We start from the raw sequence: 13,621 nt of genomic DNA on the forward strand, positions 1-13,621 counted from the left end.
GCCATGCCATGCCATACCATATGCTGTTTATGATGAAAAATTTAAATTATTGTAATTAATCTATTTGTATTTGATTTATTAATTATGAAGCAGTTAAACATCGAAAACTTCTATAACTATTTTGGTAGCACACTTCAGACACCATACAGGTCTACATGGGTCATCCTGTCACACCAAGCACACTGTGCCTTCTACAGTATGTTACATTTACTACATAATATTTACTACATTCATGTAATCATGGAGTAAATGATATGTTGAGTTTATCAGAGATGTTGTCTGCAGCTTGAGTGTAACGTCTGACTGGACTTTGCTTTGAGCTGAATACAATCTGAAGTTGATGAGTCTTGATGTGTTTAATTAACCACCAACAATAGCACACTTATTCTCCCTTCACAGTCTCTCAGCACTGGAAGGATGCACAGTTGGAATGTGACAGGTTAAACATTGTCAGGCAGTCAGTGTGCAAAAGCTGGAATCCTCTGTTAGTGAATCTGCACTGCAGATGTCATGTTATTGATATGTAGCACTATGTGCAGTATATCCCTCAGGGCTGTTAAACCAGGAAGCAACGGATATAACCACATGGAAATTTGTTTTCAATGTACTTCAGTTAGACTGAAGCTCTCTGCAGCCTCTCAAAACAGGTCAAACTAGAATGGAGTGAGAAAAGGATCATACAGTTAATGTGCTATTACTGTATGTATATTTCAATTCACACCAAGTGACATTCATCCTACTATAGCTACCACAGTTTCCATTGGTGTAACTGAACTAAATCATCCCTCTAACCAGTCATCTAGCTGTGTTAAAGTGTTTAAAGTGTTAAAATAATCAGCTGGTGTATCATCAGTTTGAGTTGGGATGGATTATATTCATTTCACCAGCTAGACAGAAAACTCTGCAAGTGGTCATAAACAATCAATCAGCCAATGATTTCAAACCAGCCAATCAATCATCACTGATAAGAAAAGCTGGCTCATTGTTCCGCTTAGTGAATGTGATTTAAAATCAGCTTTAGTGAAATACATACATAACAAGACAAAAACATTATAATGACAAAACTTGAGAGCACAAAGCACTGCATGATATAAGTTGATATTATCATCACAATTTTAAATGAATGATACAATATTATTAACTGACCGGCACAGAGGAATAAGATATGTCAGACTTTGGATACACACACAATACTTGTTAGTATAATACATTCATTCATGGTTTGGATCTAAACATGAGATTTGTTGACAATACTACACTTTAGTATGCTCTCAAATATGTACTTTATTTAATCTGTTGATCCACTGATTCAAAGGTTGTGCATTGCCCAATTGATTCGTTTCTGTTTGTCTGGAGCTTGTGTCTGTTAAAAATAAAAAATAAAAATCATGCCGCCTGACTTTTGGATAATCTGCAGTTCAGGAGTGATTTTGGAGATTTACATACAAGTGATGTCAGTTTAAAATCCTGAATGCTCTGCAGTGCTGGTTAAGACAGGGTGACACAGAAAATGAAATGTCACACACAGCAGTCCCTGAGAGTTCATCACTGAGGTCTGAAATACCAACAGGAGGACAAAATTGAAATGACCGTTACACCTCCTCAACCACACACACACACACACACACACACACACACACACACACACACACACACACACACACACACACACACACACACACACACACACACACACACACACACACACACACACTACCAGATGCCAAAAGTCCAAATTATTCTTCAGTTGAATTCTGTTAAAGATGAAATGTGGTGACATCTTTATCCTCAATTTATGTCAGAAATAATGAAATGTTAGTATGTAAACATGTAAATCACCTCTTCAGACACATGAACACAGGTTGATAGAGATGTAATAGCTTGATGATATCTCTGAAACTGATAAAACCTTCAGTGAAGGGAGATCCAGTCAATCAGCTTTCTGTTTACAGATGTTTTCCTTTAAAGGTGATCGGTGTGGATTTCCTCATTTATGACAGACAGGACTTCCTTATTATCAGCAGAAAATCACAGTTTGATACTGCAATTAAATCCTTTTCTCAGCTGAAATGTCCCTTCCATTTTTCTAACCTCTTCCTGAATGGTTCGGAGTGCAGGCTGTTGTTGGTGTTGGAAAGCAAAATATGTTCAACACTGCCCTCAAGTGACAGAATATCAGAATTACAATACATTCATTTACACTGTTCCTGTCTCCAAGCGACCAAATAGACATAAATCTAAAACCTCAGAATAAACACAAAAATAAAACATTGCTAAATAAAAATATTAAAAGCAACTGTTTTTGGTATCGTTTGTTAAATTTGGGAGGTTTTATGACATCAGGAGTTCAAATTATACTGAACAGGTGTCGTAGATTTTAAAATACACTTGAATATATTTTATAGTTTTGATTATTGTATCTATTGTTTATTTATGTGCAACATTAACAAGACACAAAAACACATAATGCATTAAAGTAGTAAAAAAGGATTTTCAAAAATCAGAGCTTATGGCATCTCACCAAAAAAGGGAAAATAAAACCTAATGATATTCAATATTGTTTTTAATAAAACATATGTATTTATTTTTCTTTATATACACACTAGCACATACCAACACCACAGCTCCCAGTATCTCCCACTTCCACTAATGTATTGTATATTTATTGTTTATTGTATATGGTATATATGTTTTTAGTATTTTATTTTATTTTATTTCATATCACTTTTCAAGAATACTGTCAATTTTGAACTTCAATCAATAAAGTTACCCTAAACCCTAAACAGGAGAAAACTGAAAAAAGACTTTAGAAAAACGAGAGAACCAGTAATGATATGTGCCAACAATAAAATAAATACATATGCAAATCACTAATAACACACTATTAGCATACTATACAACTGATAGACAATATACAAGGAGAATGAAAGAATTCCACACCATTAAAACATCAAGTAGTTTGGCTCATCAAGTAAGCTGTAAGTTTGTAACAGAGGAAGATAGTGCTGTAACATGTTGGTATTTATTCCACAGCTGAGCTCCCCACAACCTGCATCTGACAGATAATTGACACAGTTGTTGAGTTGAGCTCTCAGGACTTAGTTTTACCATCCAATCATTCCTTCAGTGAGGGTCAGCATAAACGCTTACTGGGGTCATCAGGTGGGCATCCTCCTTCCTTGGTATCTTTTCGATTGGCCCACAACACATCCAGAGGTTCAGTGATGTCAACTGGTGTCCCCCTCCATTTTTATCCCTCCTGCTTGCTGATGGTCAACTTGCTGCCCAGTTCTTGTCTCAGAATTATTATATATATATATAATATATATTATATTCATCACTGAATTTGTCTGAAAAACAAAAACATAACTATTTATAGGGTTTGGTTGGATTTTCTATCCTACTTGAACTTGAATGAATTCCATACTTAACAATACGACAACATTATGATTAAAAAAAATCATGATAGTGAATATTATCATCAAATTCCCAAATATGTATTGGATTTTTAAATGAAGGATAAGGTTGGTGATATTCTATATTTTTCATTTTGTCAACAAATCTCATGTGCTGAGCCAAACCAACAATGAACTCATTCTACTATCAAGTATTGTGTGTGTATCAACGTCTTATATCCACTGATGTCTAAAAACTGTTGAAAGCACGTCATTGACTGATAACGTAATCAAGATAGAACTTCCTCTGCTGAAACCTATCTTTGTTGCAGAGAATCTTTTGATAAGTCAGCTAAAATTCACACGTTAGCATATCGTAGCAGGAAAAGCACAGCTGTAGTTAATAACCTGAATCATGGCATATGTTATTCAGTAAGGGAAAGAGTGCTTGTTCACAAGAGTATCCACTAGGTGGAGACAAATACTCATCTTTGTTTCTGCCAGTTTTAATGAAGGTAAAAAACAACTTCATGCACATCATGACATGTATTTGACCATAAAGGTAGACACACACATGCAAAACATACACATTAGTGGACCTGAATGAAATCTGCAACACATATTGATATTAACACTGAATGAAATGGTGAGAAAGCACCTTTTACTCTGCTCTCTTGAGTTTTCTGGTTTCTACAAAAACAACATTTATGTTTATGTTTATGAATATTTGGCAACCAATCAGCAGAACAAACTGTAAAGACATCTTGGACATGTTATCACCTCATTTACAATTTGAATGGTGTTACTAGCCACCTGATGAGTCCAATATTCACTAAATGCTCACTAGCCAGATGCTTATGCTTTGTCTGCCAGCGGTTTGGTGGTGGTGCAGGTAGTGTGTACATCTGTCTGCCGCTGCTGCTGCTGCTGCTGGAAACAAGGTTGATGAGAACAGTGAAAGTGAACCAAAGTTGCAAGTCATAGAAAGAAAATGAGCTGAAAGAGGCTAAAATGTTCTGTAGAGCTGAAGGGAACTGCAGATTTGGGTGATGATTCTTTGTAGGTTTAACCATTTCTTATGACAAATAGTCTTATGATCCATTGCCATTATGAAAAAATATTGATTTGTGTAGCTTTACTGTTATTTTACTCTCAGAACTGAGGAAGACAAACTAAAGCATACATGAGAGTGACTATTCAACTTACATTTGTCAAGTTGCCAGAGGCATATTATTGCTAATGTTGCTCTGAGTCTTATGCATTTGGAAATGAGCTGAAAATGCTCTTTCCTAAGATTTTGACTATAAGCTTTCATATGTGGACAGAGTCTATCTGTCAACTTATTTTGGTGTTTTTCTGCCCTCCAGTGTTTAAAAGTCGATTGTTGCAGCTTTAAACCATTTAGGCTCCATTCCAATGGAGATTTTGGTAGAGAGATGATGTTAAACAAAGAAAGGCAAGACAAAGAAAAAAGAAATAGAAGGCACAACGATGTTAATGAACTTTCCAATAAAATAAAATCCATCTTTTGAATCAACAGTGGAAAGATCACATAGGTTCTTCATTTGTTCACCCCAAATTACAACCTGCCCACAAATGAACGTGTTGGATAACTAAGCTGATACTGCAGGTAAAAAGTGTCCAGGGCATTGTGTGGCAGTGGAAAAGATTCACTGTGGGAATGTGGAGATAGTCCTGGGAGTTTTCATTCTTCTCCTGTAACTATTTACTTTGCAGTCCATCGTCTGTGACATCAGAACCTAGACTATATAAATGAATGGAGGGTAGGCAGCTTTAATAAATACATCTACACTCCTCTAGAGGAGGGGAAGAAGAAGAAGGGAGGAAGGCTAGAGGGGAAAAAAAGAAGAGCAAAGGGGACATTGGTGATGAAGATGGACAGAAGAGACTTCCAGCTGGTTTGCTCTGTGCTGCTGTGTATCATCACTCAGGTGAGACGTGCCAAAATAAAGCTGTAAAATGATTTATGTTAATATCTGTTGCATCAGTAATAACATCACTGAAAGACATTATTTTAGCATTGAATCTGTAGAGTGACATGGTGAACTATGGTGAGCGTGATATGCTCTTGCTTGTTGTACGTATCTCAATGATGGCTGTCTTCGTTCATATTTATTCTGATTATTGGAGGCAGAAATACAAAGCCATTAATCATCACACCATGAGGAGACTCACAACAGTAATATTCTAGGAGACGGATGGGATTTCTAGCCTAGCTGTCCTAAACTATGTATATTCCCTTATGATACCAAGGCCTATATGTTAATGAACCATACACTGCCGAACGGCGTTATTAGATATTTTCTTGTTGCATACGAATATGCACCAAAGTTGGCTCAACTGAGAACCATGAAAGGTTCACTAGAGGAAGTAACTAGTTATTAATATGGAAGACAGGTGCTGACTAGGTTAGTTAGTCATAAGAAGAAGCACTTATTTTTATAACTATTGGTCCTGTGAGTTGTTGTTTTTTTATGATAAAAAAGTTACCATTTGTCAGTCAAGAGAAGCAATGTATTACATTTAGGGTAATAAAACATATGATACAGATCATTATAATGTGTGTAATTTATTTATATTGAGTTGTGACTCATGTTTCCCTGTAATAACTGATAAATGAAAGCCCACTTCCCATACAAAGAGCAAAATAAGTTAATTAAGTTTGTCAAATATCTGAAACCCTCTGTTTCTTAGGAAATGCCACATACTGGAAATGTGATGAGAGTTTTACATGAAAACACCCTGGGGGCTTGCTCTCACTACATACTTATACCGGTGTCAGACTTCCCTTTTCTTTTTGTCTGTTGCGTACGTGCTTGTTTTGTTGTGTTGCTTTTTTCAATACAGCCCTCAGAATGGAAAACACTATAATGAAAGTGAAACACAATAAACACTATACTTTGTTCTTTTACTATAAGTCAAAACATTCAAACAAACATGTGAGTGAATATGACAAATTTATAGCATTCCTGCCTTTTATTTGGTAATTCATTTTAGCCATTTTAAGATTTTGCAAACTCTATTTTCTTCCTTTTTTTTAAACCTTGTAACAACTAACACTAGTGTCACATCTGTACAGAAGACATGCAGAGGCTTAACCTCAACTAGATGTAAGCCTGAGAAGGGCATTTATTTGCATATAAGACCTACAAGTTTGTAGTCGTGGTAATGACCTGTGGTGTACTACCTCATAGGTGTGAATGTGAAAGCTTTAACCTCTGGAAAGCAAGTAAAGCCTTTTTTTCTGGGGGCTCTGTCTGTTTGTGGTTAAATGTGCAAATGGCAGATAGCAGGGTTCAAGAGTTTCAACAGTACGAATATATCTTACTGCCGCACCTGAAGAATAGATACGGGTTCATTTGATGCAAGTTGAACATCAGTATAAAACGATCTGCTTAGATTTATAGTATTTCAGATGTTTCTTGCATTTGCAGCATATGAACCAAACTACAATTCAACCAAAATACAATAAAACAATGGTGTCATGTGACCTGAATAGTATGGCCAAGCAAATAGTCTCAGTGTTATATGCTGAGGTTTTTTTTAGATTTATCAAGCTGTTGAACTTCCCTCCTGTACAACAGATATGATATGAAATGTGTGTGCACTGCTCTAAGCATTTAAATAAGTCAACAGCAACATTTTTTCCAGGAACAAATACATGGTTACTCAGTGTAACAAACAAACACATTCTTGCTCAGTGTACGTCACAGACCTTGTTGTGAACAGTTTTCTTCATTAGAAAGTAGTTCCAGAGAAGATTGTTTATAATGTGGAGTGTGGATTATCTTTACATAACATCTCTTAGTGCCAAATTCATTCCACCTTTGTTATAATACCAGATACAAGCTAATTAAACAGAAAGTACAACTGTGTGACAGTATAAACAGCTGCAGATAATTTGTAACTCTCACTTTAGGTGTGGTGTCAGCTGTGTACCGGACCATGTCAGTGCCCACACACCGTGCCACGCTGCCCTGCCGGGGTTCCTCTGACATTAGACAGCTGCGGGTGTTGCCAGGTGTGTGCCAGACAGGAGGGGGAGGCCTGCAGTGACCGGCTGCCCTGTGACACCCAACGAGGGCTACAGTGTGACTACAGCGCCAGCTACCCTGGAGGACCAGGACAGTGTGTCGGTGCGAGCAGAACACAATTCTGTTTTTTTTTTTTCAAACCTAAAACAGATTCATTTGGATTAGCGCTGCAAATACTTGGGGAGTACTCAGTATCTTCAGCTACTTAGAAAATGGAACAAATGAAAAATTGCAGGAAAATATTACTTATATTTTAACATTAACCGTGATACAACTGCCAATGTTAATATTGCACCTATTTGTGAAGCTTTTAGATGCATCTCACATTCTTTATCAAAGTATGGAGTTGTTTCTGTTTCTGTTTGGACATTACATAGAACAAATGCTGTGGTTCAAATTTGACCATATTTCCTCTGACTGTATACTTATGGTTTGTACAGGTATAGATCATAGTTTGCAAAAGCAACATGGGACATTTTTGGCAGAAGCAAGCACTGATGTTTGTGGTAGATCCGTCTAGCATATCATGCCTTTAAGGTCATGGTTGTAGTGCGTGAGAAAGCATGGCTTTGTCAAGGTGTTCATACTCATGCATTGTGTGAAGTGTGTTAACTTCCATACCTATCACTTCGTGAACCTTGTGAACCTGGTGAATGAAGGTCTAGTCAAGTTTAAATTTAATACAATACCAGCAAGGACATGTATCAAATCCCATTACCATCTTTGTTGGAATTTTGAAATTTCAACATTGTGAAATGGTTAAGATATTTTGTTGTTGCTGATGTGTTGGAACACAAATTCAAAATATGGAAGCCACAACTTATTGTTCCTACCACCAACTACTGTACGTTTTATGTTACCGTGTTAATATAGCCTCAGCTACTGCCATCATGCTACTGTTTTAACACTCTACAAGTAGTTGTAATATTACAAAACTAGATCCTGTCATTCATCATGATAAGAAACGAAGCATGTCCTCTCTAGCCTTCTTTACGCAATATCTTCACATAATCAGTCCTGCTGCATCCTGTTCACCATTTCAAAAGTGAACATTACTGAGCAGAAGGGGGTTTCTTCGGTGAAATGCCAGTACTGGCTCATTTCACTGTTTTCATAAAACAAACAGTGACCACATTTCTCGCTGATGCCTACATTTCTTGTAATGCTAACAATAAATCTCATGTGTTTGGGAGGTAATTTGTCTGCACATGTTTCACATAACTCACCTCAAACTTGGCAGAGCAGTGCTGTAATGAGCCTATGACTTATATCCACTTAACACTCCTTGCTCTCCCTCTCTTCCTGTCAATGCCGCAATCAGGTCAGAATGAACTGGGCTGTGAGCTGAATGGCAGACGGTTGGAGGAGGGGCAGGTATTTCAACCTTCCTGTGCCCAGCTGTGCCATTGTCTGGGAGGAGGGGTGACCTGCGTGCCCCTGTGCACTGATGATCTGCAGAGGCCTGCTGATAAGTGCCCAAACCCTCAGCTGGTGCGACTGCCAGGGCGCTGCTGTAAAGAGTGGGTGTGTGACGGCCTGGACAACAGTATTTCCTCAAGTCCATCGGCAGGTAATTAGGTTGATGACGTGAAAGACTACAAAGAAAGCTGGAAACAGATTTCACCACATTATCGTAAGGCAGGCAGAGGGGGGGGGGCATTTTTGTCTCATCTCTGCCAGGGTGTGAGCATGAAGCATTTGGATGAGTTTCAGCTATTTCCTGTATGACTTAAAATCTGCTGTTAATAATTCAGGTCAGCAGTCAACAACCAGACTGGTTCATAGCATTTTTTGGTTTCAACGAAATAAACAGATTTCAAAACAGAAGGGGTGCAGGGGGATAAAACATCTGTATGAAACATCTGTGGGCAGTATTCTTAACAAACTGACCTCAGCCGAGCAGCAGTTTACAACATTTCAAACTGCATATGTGCTACATGTTCTGCCTCATGAGCTCTCATCAAAGCCATCCACTTCAAACAAGCACGCAGCAAATATTTTCCTCTCTGGTGTTCCTTTCCAGCAGAGCAGGCACGTCAGGACTACAGGGGTGGGCTCTCTGGCCTGTCGCTCGGCCCCATCCCAAACTGTGTCGAGTGGCGCACCGAATGGAGCCCTTGCTCCCACAGCTGTGGCCCAGGTGTCTCCACCCGCAGCTCAAACAGGAACTGGGCTTGTCGTCTGCAGACTGAGACCAGACTGTGCCAGGTCAGGCCATGCCAGACTCTGCTACCGGGGCTCCGAAGACAGCAGCCGGTCAGTACACACACGAGTCTGTCTATCAACGTGCAACATCCAGTCACAGTCCCAGTGGTGGTGATTTGCATTCATAAGCTGCCACTTTGCACCATTGTGGCATCTATGTGGTTTAACTCAAACTATACTGTTGCCTATAAAGTTGGAATAATTTTGTTTTCAGACACATTCCTCTTTTTATTTTCTATGTATACACATCAGTAATCACCTTTGACCAGGTGCAATGAGATTGATCAATACAATTTTGAGAATATATACACTTTATCTATCAAGAATAAATCACATTGTCACAATCATTTCATAAGAAGAAGTAAAATATATTTTATTCCAACTTTATGGGCAACAGTGTATATGGAATTCAAAAATATAATATTATCAATATAAAAAGTAATCATTCTGTTAACCCTTTCATACTGTTCAGGTCAAACTGCCACCTGTTTTGACATGTGGCAGTTGTAAAAAAAATACCCCAAATGTCTTTATCCTTATTATTTGATGACTATTACTTAAGTGGTCCAAAATGCACAAAAATGAAAATATTTTAAAATGTTATACTTTTGTATAGGTGCTACACATGTTTTGTACATTCAGGCTGTTCAGGGTCAAATTTGACCGTATCTATTGACATGTGTTTTAGTGAAATGAATAGTTCATAGTTTTAATAAGGATTTCTTTTTATGATGTAGCAGTGAAGACTGATGGCTCTACTGGTTATACAATAAACCCCACACTTCCATAAAGTTCTTATTATTTTCACTTTACATTAAATACATTAACATCATTATTACTATGTTATATTTTCATGTCTTAGGTAAAATAGGACATGATATTGTGTGATAGGAGATGTTTAGTGGTGTAAAAGCTAAAAAAATACACTCTCTCTGCTCTCTGAAACATGAATCAAGGTTTAATCACATTTATTGATCAGTCAGATCAACTATTGATGCTTTCTAAACACATCTGTGGTTCAACATTTGGTATAAACACTTCTTATGATGGTATTCTTACTGCGAGTGTGTAAAATATGAACAGCATGTAAGGGTTAAATAAGGTACACAGAACCACTAACTAATGAAACAATCTTTTTTTATAGTATAGTTACATTAACCATGAGATACTTTTAATGGCAGAGTTGTTATCAGGAGCTATCTTTTCCACAGCAGGCAGCAAGAAAAGCACAGGGGAACTAATAACACTGATGATGGCTCTGTTCCAAGTGTCAATGCTAGTCAACAGAGTCCTGGAACAAAACACCCAAACAGAGCAATGACTAATATTATTAATCATACCGGTGCTTTATTTACCCATAATGTGTCACTTGTAGGAAGTTCCTGTTTGCTAGAATAGACAAAGAGAAAGAATTGTTGTTCTTTGTGGAGTTTTGTGACATTTTCCTAATGAACTTCTATGGAATAATGTCACGGTTGTTGTGAAACCCCCCTGCTAGCTAGTTAGCATAGCAGCAAAGAGCTATATCTAAACACTACGTCTAGGCTGAATGCTAAGTTTAAAAAGTAGTAGTAGTAGTGTTACTATAATCTTGTTTGTAATATAATAAAAGCTGTACAAATTAAAAAACATATTTTTCAATATTTATCAATTTTCTACTCAAGAAAGATGGACATGTATTGTAACTTTGGTGATAAATACAATACAATGACATTACCATTAATGCACTAATGTGCTGTTACAAGTTAGCTAGAGAGGCTAATGACCTATATTTGCACCTATATTTATTGTTTATTGAGTATTTCTCGCACAACAAACACACTACAAGAAATGATATTTAACTACTTTTTGGGATTGGACCTTGGCTGTTACCTCACAAAAAATATTAAGTTAATAGGACATAAAGTCTTGTGTGGGAAAAGTCATACCAGGTTCAAGTTTTTAGAGGGGCGAATAAAGGAAGTAATCTGCATTACAAACCTGAGGTTCCCAACTGTGAGGTCTGCAGTTGAGCTTGTATTTGATTTGCATAAAATGATTGAAACTTGGTACAAATACTTAATATTTATTGTTGCATGCCATGACTCATGACAAGAATGGATCAGATGATAACAAGACTAGGTCAAAATCTCATATATGACTGGATGGTGTAAGGTAGTCCATGCTAGTGTCTATAATGTGAATTCCTGGATATTAAATGTTCATCTGGAATTTTCTGTAGTGGTCCCAGTCATATTTGTTGTTAAAGTGTACCGAAGTAGCATCACATGACATAGTTAAGCTATGTTTGAGGCAATAAAAAGGTAATTAATTCAATTGCAAGAACAATACTTTTCAGTCATACCTTGGGATGTTTGATTTGAAAGAGAACTTATTTTAATTTTAAATATAAATATTGTAATTATCTGCTACCTCACTTTGGTTGGTAAATGTGGGTTTTTAAAATTATGTTGGGGCTAAACTCAGGTGCTGTAAACGCTCCCTGAGGACATAATTAAAACTGTTTGCACCAATTCATTTTAAAAGAGCAGTGACCAATGGTGTAACTTCATCACTCAGTCATCAAAAAATGTACCAACCCACAAATGGTGACTACTGATGCAACGAGTGTATATGTCAAAACGATATAATAGTATGCCTGTCACTGCTTATTTCAGGGGTCTGGGATGTGCGAGAGCAGCTACAGTTCACCTCTGTCCGTTCAGCTTGAACATCAAGGCTGTTGGACCACCAGAGCCTACCGCCTTAAGTTTTGTGCCTTGACCTGTACAGAGGGACGCTGCTGCAGCCCCTCCCATTCTAGAACAGTGTGGATGGTATTCCGCTGCCCCCAGGGCAGTATCACCCACCAGCAGGTGATGATGATTGAGTCCTGCTCCTGCAGCAGCTCCAACTGCCAACAGTACCCAGCGACACCTGGTCGGACCCTCCTGCCCTGGCTGTGAGGTGTGACCCCACCTTTGAGAAAGACAGGCAGGTCCTGTCTGTGAGGAAATTAGAGGATGAAAGTGAACGGACACACAAGAATGTGTCAATGCAGAAAGTTGAGCCAGTGTTCCAAACTTATGGAAATGCTATCATCAGGATGTGAAACTTAACTTTCGAACAACACAGATTTCAGATTGTATATTTTGTAAAAAATGTGCACTCATATTTGAAAATATGTACTAAGAATTGTGCAGTAATCTGTATCCACATTTAAAACAACTCACATTTCATATTAACATTGCAGTGTTTTCTACAAACTTTAATGTAAACATATATAACCATTTGAATCCAGTCCACTCTTCGACAAACTCTTTTTGAAACGGGCTGTTTTAGCTGTTGTCTCTTTAAGGCCCATCTTCTGATGAACCTACTCTATTCTGATTGGCCAGCTGCATGAAGCTTCCACCCTAGCAGCCTTCCAGCGGTTTTGGAGGCTACATAAACAAACAGTAATGATAGTATTTTACTTATTTTTCTCAGTTGTTTCAAATGGAAACTTCTCAAATACATCCGTACAAGTTTGAGCCCAGTATGCAAGTGAGACAATGTGAACAACACATGGAACATCCTTAACAACAAATCAACATGGACATCTGAAACCATAACACTGTAAAACATAACAGACATTTACATAAAGCATGATATGTCCTCTTTAAAATGTGGCTTGTGTCAATCCCTGGACTGGGGGGGACATTAACATGCTTAAGTGCCAGTCATAGAAAAACATGGCTTCAGTAACTATGACAACACCCATAGGTTTTCTGAATAAATGTATTGGATTCTGGAGGTGAATATGTTTGCCTAATAAATATGTTCTTATTAACAATGGATGTGTGTAGTGTGAAAGGGATCACTCATAGAGACACACTCACAGAGAATTGTCACTAGCTCTGCAGTTCCCAGACGCTCTGTGGAGCTTTTTAGTGTCTACCAGCTCATTGCTTTGCTTTCATGGTTGCAACTTTACACTTTTGATCT

At 37.7% G+C, this 13,621-nt stretch overlaps 1 protein-coding gene across 1 annotated transcript; it reads left to right on the forward strand.

The window, feature by feature from the left end:
• Positions 1-5,284: 5,284 nt before the first annotated feature.
• On the forward strand, positions 5,285-12,600 carry LOC133978188 (CCN family member 5-like). Its single transcript, XM_062416554.1, has 5 exons — positions 5,285-5,347; positions 7,336-7,552; positions 8,772-9,020; positions 9,474-9,706; positions 12,313-12,600. Exons 1-5 carry the CDS (start codon positions 5,285-5,287, stop codon positions 12,598-12,600), a joined length of 1,050 nt encoding a protein of 349 aa, XP_062272538.1.
• The last annotated feature ends 1,021 nt before the right edge of the window (positions 12,601-13,621 follow it).

Source organism: Scomber scombrus, chromosome 3 (genome assembly GCF_963691925.1).
Source record: "Scomber scombrus chromosome 3, fScoSco1.1, whole genome shotgun sequence".
Classification (NCBI taxonomy): Eukaryota; Metazoa; Chordata; class Actinopteri; order Scombriformes; family Scombridae; genus Scomber; species Scomber scombrus.

What these genes read in the sequence shown, in the direction of transcription:
- LOC133978188 (XM_062416554.1), top strand. Translation starts at nt 5,285, where the DNA reads ATGAAGATGGACAGAAGAGACTTCCAGCTGGTTTGCTCTGTGCTGCTG. An exon ending in TGCTGTGTATCATCACTCAG is followed by an intron (nt 5,348 to 7,335) that starts GTGAGACGTGCC and finishes CTCTCACTTTAG; the next exon opens with GTGTGGTGTCAGCTGTGTAC. An exon ending in TTCCTCAAGTCCATCGGCAG is followed by an intron (nt 9,021 to 9,473) that starts GTAATTAGGTTG and finishes GTTCCTTTCCAG; the next exon opens with CAGAGCAGGCACGTCAGGAC.